We start from the raw sequence: 7,502 nt of genomic DNA, 5'->3' as shown, positions 1-7,502 counted from the left end.
ATAACGGGGGAAAACATCCCCTCAGTAGGGCATGTGGCAGTGGGAGCAGCATGGGGGTCCTGTACCCCTGCCCCAAATGCAGCCCCCCTCTCCTGAAGCGCAGGGTGCCCCCCAGCGTGGGGTGACAGGATGGGTACGTTTGTGACAACCCCGCTCTCCCCCATGAATGCTGACTTTTAGCTCTTACCCAGTGATTTCAGTTCCTGCCCCAGATTTTTCTCCTAACAATTTTAAAAGAACCTCAGAGTCAGTGATTTCAGCTCCTGCCCCCTGTTTCCCTCCAAAAGCTTTATTATTCAGCTCCTCTTCGTTTCAGGTCCAGCTCTTCTTTCTCAGCTCCTTTCCCACGATTTCACCTTTTCCTCCCCCGTTTCCTCTCCTGAATGTGGAGTCTCAGCTCCTTCCCAGGGATTTCAGCTCCTGCCCCATGTTTCCCCCCAGAAGCTTTATCATCCTCCCAGCCCGCCGTGGTGTCCTTGTCCTCTCCCAGCCAGCCAGGGACAAGTTCTCCCATTTGGAGAGCTTTCCTCCCTGCTACCTCCCTCCCCGGGGAGACATTTCCCCCTTTTCTGAGCACTGCCATCACTGCTCTCCTCGCCGCGTCCCCTTCGCCCTCCCCTCTGCCCCAAGGACCCAGCTGGTGGGACTTGCAAAATAAACATCCTCCTGCGCTGGGAGATGGCAGAGGCGATAATTACACACTCAACGCAGCAAAATTATCCAGCGCCAGGGAGAAGAGGCCGGAAGCAGCTGGAGATAATCCGTTTCGGGGAACGCTGCTCCCACCCACGGCGCTTTCGTCTGCATCCCACCCCAAACCAGCCAGCGCTGCAATTTCTGCTGTGATCGCGTTCGTAGGGCCCAGCCGGGATGGGATCCAGCCTCGTGCAAGAGTCCAAAGTGCAGGAGCTGGTCCTGCAGGCAGGGAAATGGGGATGCAAAGAGGGATTTGGATGAGTGGAGATAAAGAAACCTGGTTTCCCACTGAGCTGGGTCGTCACTGGGCGTCCCAGCATCTTTCAAGCACAATCTCAGAGGATGGTGTTTTGCCAGCGAGGGCTGCACGTGAACCATCTCTCATGCATGTTTTTGGTGCCTGTCCAGGCAAATGTGCACGAAAATCCCATCCCCTTCCCCACCACCACTTCTGAAAGATCTCTGGAGGGGATGCTTGAAGCTCACTCACAACACTCCCTTCCTATCAAACTCCTTTTTGAAAAAAATGTATTTCTTCTCAAATTAAGGTCTGTCAAAATGGAAGGTCCATGCAGAGATCCTCTGGGGTCCGCAGGGCTGATCCTACCTGAATTCCTACACACAGGACCGATTCCCACCAACCCGAAACGTCTCGGAGAGGCGAGCAGAAAAGAAATAACACCAGGAATCATCATCGCAGTCATTACCAACAGTACCACCTGCTGAAGGGAGTGGGGCACGGTGAATCAGCCCTAAAACACATCCAGACCTGACAGGCTGAAATTTTGCCCTGGGATGAGCAAGCAGCGATGCCAGCAGCAATTCCTGTACCAAAAACCCCGCTTTTGGCCCCAAACACTGACCTGCTGCGGGACACACCACAAACCCTGTGCCCTTTGCCAAGCCCCACGCTTTCCCCATCTGTTTGACCCCAAAGGGCCGCGAGGCTCCCACTGCCCCCCACAGCCCCCCCCACTTCTCCAGGACATCCCGGGGGTCTCGGAGCCCCCCGTCCCCAACCCCAACCCCAATGTCCCCCCCACACGACCCCAGGGGACCCAACCCCACCTCCCCCCCACCCCGGGGGGCTGCAGGCGGTGCCGTTCTCCTCCATCCCCCTCCTATCTCCATTCTCCCCCCCCCCTTTTTTTTTTTTTTTTTTCTTCTTGCTTCACCGGGGCGAAGTCCAGCGAGCCTCCAGCTCCGGCCACCCCCCCTCGGCAACCGGACACAAGCCGGGAACCCCCCGAGACGAAGGCACCGAGCTCGGTGGGTGCTCCCCCAAAGCTTTTTTTTGGGGGGGACACAACGGGCACGGCCCCGCTCCCTCCTTGCCTTTCCCCCCCCCATCTCCGCGGCGTCCTCTGGGCCCTGTAGTCCTCTTGGTGGCGGACTACACTTCCCAGCACCGCCACCGTGTGCTGGTGGTGCTGGTGGGGAAGGAAAAAAAAAAAGGGGAAAAAAGACGAGCCCCGTCTTCCCCCCCCCCCCCCCGGTCCAGCCCCGTCCAGCCCCGGTCATGGCCCTACGGGACGGCCCCGGGGGCGAGCGGGGCCCCGCGGGTGGGCGGCGGGGAACGGGGTCGCGGTGGTGGCCGAGGGATTGCTGCAGAGGGCTGGAAGGCCTGGACTACGGGCAGGTACCGGGATAAAAGCCATAGGGGGGGGTATATGGGGTGCCCCCAAGCCATCCCGGCTCGCTTCGCCGCGCTGCACCCGCTGCGGGGGCCGGGGGGATCATGGCAAGGGGGGTGGGATGGTGCCGCGCGAGGTTTGGGGGTTGTGGGGGTTGTGGGGCAGGGTGATGGAGGGTTTGGGGTCGTTCTGGGATCTATGGGGTCGGGAAGGTGGCTGCTGGTGGCTGCCACGCTGCTGTCGTGGCGGGGCTGCCAACGCTGCTCTGTGTGAGGAAGGTGATGGTGAAGGTTTTGGGGCTGCTGGAGATCACATCCCTGCCCTGTGTCCCCCCTGAGCAGGGGTATGGGTGATAAACCCCCGGGGTTGGGGCTGCAGGTGGAGCAGATTGCTGGAAACCTGCAGGGATGCTCAGCACCACGCGTGGACGGGGCTTGAGGTGCTTCCCGTGGCCCTTCCCGGCACTAATTGCTGCTGGAGGCACGATTTCGTGCCACATCCTTACGGCACCTAGTGGGGTGAACCCCTCCTGCTGCCACCGCCAGCCCTGTGTGGCCGCACAGCTCCCGTCCACCCCGATTTTGGGGCCTTGCAGCATCCCAGCAAGCAGCGTTTGCCACCGGGATGCGGTTATTTATGGCCTGTCAGGGAGGAGGGGGCAAAGTCGGATGTTCTGTGCTCGTTACCTGCTTGTCTCGGCGGCTTGCAGAGACAGCTCATCCTAATGGGCTCCCCTTTCATCCCGAAAAGCACACGCCAGGCACAGGCCAATCTGCTTCCCGCTGGCAGCAGCGAATTTGGTCGTTGAGGAGGAGAAAAGGAGGTGAGCTGCGATGTTAACGATGTTGCCAGCCGGGAGTTAGTAGGTCAAGAAGCTTTTGTTCAGCCCGTGCTGGCGCTGTGTGAAACAAGAGGAAAGAAGCTGTCCTGGTCCTGGGCTTTGCCATTGAAGCAGGACCAGACAGTTCGGCCCCGGAGGCTCTCTCAGTGCCCAGGTTACCTCCTGATCTGAAAGGACGAGGTCTGATGGTGAAGGGCTGCATGGGGGTGACAGGAGGAATAGGGACAGAGGGTGAGGAGAGGCCTTAGGGGCTCTCCCCTTCGCTCAGCGCTCTCCCCGGGGGCACTCGGTGGTGGTCGACGTGCTGGGGGCAAACCCATGCGAGGCTCGCCGTGCCTGCCCGTAAAATTCAACCTTTGCTCTCGCCCTTCGTCCTCTGGGCGGTCGTTTGGCCGTGAGGGGACAGCAGGCCGAGCAGCCCCTCTCCGTGACTGCTGTCACCGCTCCGTTTCCTTGGAAGGAGCCCGCGGGAGCTTCTCTTCTGGACAGGAGAGGTCAGGCCGCTGCATTTTCCAGCCCTTCCCATCCCCTGGCATCGCAGGACTCACAAACACAGCTGTGTTTGGGAAGCAGAATCCTTCCACGTCTCAATGTTGTCTTGGTGTTGATTCAAGTGAGGGAAAGGCTCGGGCCGGGCTGCTATTTTGTCTTTTGTTTTCAAAGTTTTTGGAGGAAAAAAAAAAAAAAAAAAAGAAAAGGCGCTGGCTGTTTTTCATCCACATACCACTGCAAGGAGAGGGGGAGGGATGGGGAAGCAGCGTGGCTTGCTGCACATAAAAACAGCGACAGGGAGCTGTCCTAGGAAAAAAATGAGTGGAGATAAAAGGAAATAGGGGGAAAAACAGAAAGGAGAAAAGGAGGAAAACCAGGAAGGTTTAAGGGTTTTCTTTTGTTGTTGTTACATAAGACGGGAAAGGTTTTTTTGCAGCTAATGATTCAAATGCATCTGTGCACACTGTGCAGCGGGTTGGCATCGGTCTTGTGTAATGGAAAACGAGTTGGAGGCTGCACGGTGCAGGGCTCGGGGTGTCTGTCCTCTCTCCCCAGGAGCAAGGAGGCCGTGAAGCAGTGCCCCCTTCCCTGTGGCTCAGAAACATGTAGGGTTTCCCTGTAGTGCTGGTGCCCATCCTCACAGCAGCAGGTCCTCACAGCGCCCGGGTCCTTTTGGGCACCGCTGCAGACACGGGGCTCCCTGAGGCATGGGGGGAGCTGGTTTTGGGGGAGCCCCCACCCCTCTTTTTGGCTTTGCACCCTGAGCTTTGCAAGATTTAACGATGCACTGCTTAGGGACATTCAAAGATTGATCCTTTCCTGCAGGGTGTTTGGTTTGGGATGAAGACACCCCCTTTGGGTATGAGGCTCAATGCCCCCACAGGCACCCCCCGACCCCAATAACTGCCTCTCTCCCCCCAGGTGGATGTTACAGCCATGGCGCAGCTCTTCGGCTACGTGGACATGACCGACTCCGGCTTCATTGCAGCCATCCTCTCCATCGCCTTCAACCCCTTCTTCTGGAACGTGGTAAGAGCCGCTTGCACACCGGCCACACCAGGGGATGGACCCCCTTTGGGCTGCGCTGAGCAGCCCCCTGCCTCTTCCAAACACCCCTAAATCATCTCTCCTGCAGGAGCCCTGTCATCCTCCCCACTGGTGGTGGTGTTTATTGCTCTGGGAACACGAGGCCAGAGGAGAAACCACCTCTGGGGAGGTCTGCTGGGCTGGGTGGGGAGAGCTGTGCCCAGGTCGCAGGCACTTGAAGTGGGTGAGCAGGGAGCTGTGCTGTCTCCTGGGGGCAGCGGTGGCTGTGACCGATGTGGCAGAGGACAGGAAGGTAGGAGCCAGCGCAGGATGCAGAAGGGATGAGGAACCGAGCTCAGGAGAGGGGAAAGAGCAGGCAAACCCATCCTTCAGCCACCTCCTGCTGCACCTCCTGCCCCAGCAGCCGGGCACTGGTCACCCCCCACACTGGGGATGCGCTGGGCGCGTCTCCTGCTGCTTCTCCTCAAAGCTCGTTGGCAGGCGGTTGTGTGGATGCAGGAAACAAAACCAGCCAAAAAAGTTAACCTGAATAAATCCCTTCTCCATCATGCTGTGAAATCTGGCAAAGACCTGCAGAGGTGGCAGCGAGCCAGCCCAAAGCGTGGGTAGGGTACCTGGGCACAGGTGATGCTTGCTGCCTCTGTGGGTTGCAGCTGGGCACCATACAGCTTCAGGAGCTGATGCTGGAAGAGCTTTCTGTGCCCTTTATCACCTCCCTGCAAGAGCAGCGAGCACCATCGCTGCTGTGCGAGCACTGCAGAGCCAAGGCGCCAGCTGGGGAGCCCAGGACGAGGAGCACGAGTTCCCACAGCATCCTCTGCAGCGCAGCTGAGGGCTGGGGACGAAGCCTTCTCCCCGCAAGCACTCATGGAAACGGGATGGCAGCGCAGCCAAGATTCCAGAAGCCGCCTGCCAAAGCTCCCCGCAGCGCTTCTCACCCCGGGGAAGTCTCCTTAAAAAGGCCTTGTTTTTTTCCAGAGGGGGAGGACTCGGCTCTCTCCAAGCGCGGGGGCTCTTGAGATCGTCTCACGCTGGGCTTTGGAAAAGCGAGGCTCTCCGAGCCGTGAGTCACTGTGGAAACCTCTGTCGGAGTTCTTTGTTGCAGCCTCCCTAATTTTTCATGCAACTCGTTATTAAAAAGTCTCACGGTGTCTGAAATGCGAGCTGGAATATGCCACGTTATTTCAGCTGCGGAGTCATCGCTCAGCATAAAGCAGCAACGAACAAGAAGATTCGGGATGTGGTCTCCGGGGGAAGAGACGGGCTCCAGCGAGAAGCTGCATAAAAGGGAAAGAAAAAAAAAAGTCCTTTATTGGCGTCTGCTGCTCTGCCTGCGAGTCGCGGGATGCCTGCAGCTTGGGAAATAGCGCTGCTTTTTGGATCAAGAGTTTGGCTGCTGTTAAAGGACGGGGAAGGCTGATGTAACAGCAGGAAGTTCATTGCTGTGGCTTGCTGCCGTCCCCTCCGAGCGTCTGAAGAGCATTGCCGTTGGCAGCAGGTGGCACTGCAAGCAAATCGTGCGGGGAGCAGAAGGCATCTCTGCATGGGTTTGCAGCCAGCAACCCGCGCGGGCGTGCTGGTGGGAAGCTCTGGGGAGGCGAGCGTGGCACTGGAGGTTTCTCAGCTGCAGAGGGCCAGGTGCCTCGCGCAGTCCATGTGCCTCCATCCACACGCTTGTGCTCCCGGCATCTCTCTGATGTTTTCAGGCCCTTCCAGGCTCTGGCTCGCAACGGGCACTGCTCAGGGGCTGTTGCAGGGTTGCTGGGGGACCTGCAGCCCTGTGCAAGCCCCTGCTGTCGAGTGCAACTTAGCAGCAGTGGCTCCAGCCATCCTTGAATTTTCCCTAGCCTGTCTGTCTGGTTACTGTCCCCTGCCTTCACGGAGCCAGCAGCTCTTCTTTCTTTCTCTGCATCCCTGCACAGGCTCCCTTTGTCTTTTTTTCTTTGAGTTCCTTCCCAGCAGCTGAGCTCGTCTCTGCATCTGAATGACTTCGTCTGGGCTTGCAAGAGCCTCAGTGCAAAGAAGGGTTTCTGGGCAGTGCCAGGCACCCTCTGCTCTCAGTGCTTACTAAGCAATGTGGGGCCCTGGTCAAAACACCTCCTGTGCGTGAAATTCCCGATTTGGGTAGAAATCGGGTGGGGACGCGCTGATTTAGTTCAGCGTCTTCATTCCCTCTTTCTCCTGAACTCCGGCCAGGTCTGCCTCTTGCAAAGCTTGGCGCCGGGTTGTCCTTGCTGCGCAGAGCCTCTGAATAAATATGTGGTGGGGAAACCCTGCCTCGGCGGGGGCTCGAGCACTGCACAGGCACCTCAGGGCCTTGGGGCAGCGAGCGCTGGCTGCCCTGCTCTCAGAGGTCATGGGGAGTTTGCCCTTCTAAGCAGCCGGCGTGTTTCTTTTGGACAAAACCACAGTGTTTGGAGATGAAGCAAGAGCTACGGAGGCTGTGGAGCAGCGTGGCTTCAGAGAAAACCCGAGTGCTCGTCGAGTCGAGTGCTGTACTTCGCTTAAGAGAAGCAGTTTAGAGGAGCAGAGCCGAAGAGGAGCAGCCTGCAGGACTCGAGCTGGGCTGGGCTGATGCTCCTTCATTCCACAAGGGGGAAAAGTCCCCCCAAAAAGACCACAGGGCTCCCAGTTCCTACCCTCTTCCCTGCATGCACGTGCTGGGGGTACCGTGAATGTCCCCCTGGGGTCTCCTGCTGCACTTCCCCACCAAAACCCAGCCCTCACACCCCCTCTTCTCCTTCCCGAAGTCGGTGCCAATTAAAACCCAGCTCATCCCTGGGTGGCCCCCA

At 58.5% G+C, this 7,502-nt stretch overlaps 1 protein-coding gene across 3 annotated transcripts in view; it reads left to right on the top strand.

Moving 5' to 3' along the window:
• The first annotated feature begins 2,146 nt into the window (after nucleotides 1–2,146).
• Nucleotides 2,147–7,502, top strand: part of PEMT (phosphatidylethanolamine N-methyltransferase) — a 38,781-nt gene continuing 33,425 nt past the window's right edge. For all 3 annotated transcript variants that reach the window (XM_084295817.1, XM_084295818.1, XM_084295819.1), the window contains exons 1-2: nucleotides 2,147–2,335; nucleotides 4,585–4,692. In XM_084295817.1, the coding sequence (XP_084151943.1) occupies nucleotides 2,216–2,335; nucleotides 4,585–4,692 (228 nt within the window). In that variant the 5' untranslated portion in view covers nucleotides 2,147–2,215. The remainder of the gene's footprint in view (nucleotides 2,336–4,584; nucleotides 4,693–7,502) is intronic.

This window comes from Netta rufina, assembly GCF_964035555.1.
Source record: "Netta rufina genome assembly, chromosome: 15".
In the NCBI taxonomy this organism is placed as follows: Eukaryota; Metazoa; Chordata; class Aves; order Anseriformes; family Anatidae; genus Netta; species Netta rufina.
The sequence above is the reverse complement of the archived record's forward strand: the minus strand, read 5'-3'. Positions and strand labels throughout refer to the sequence as shown.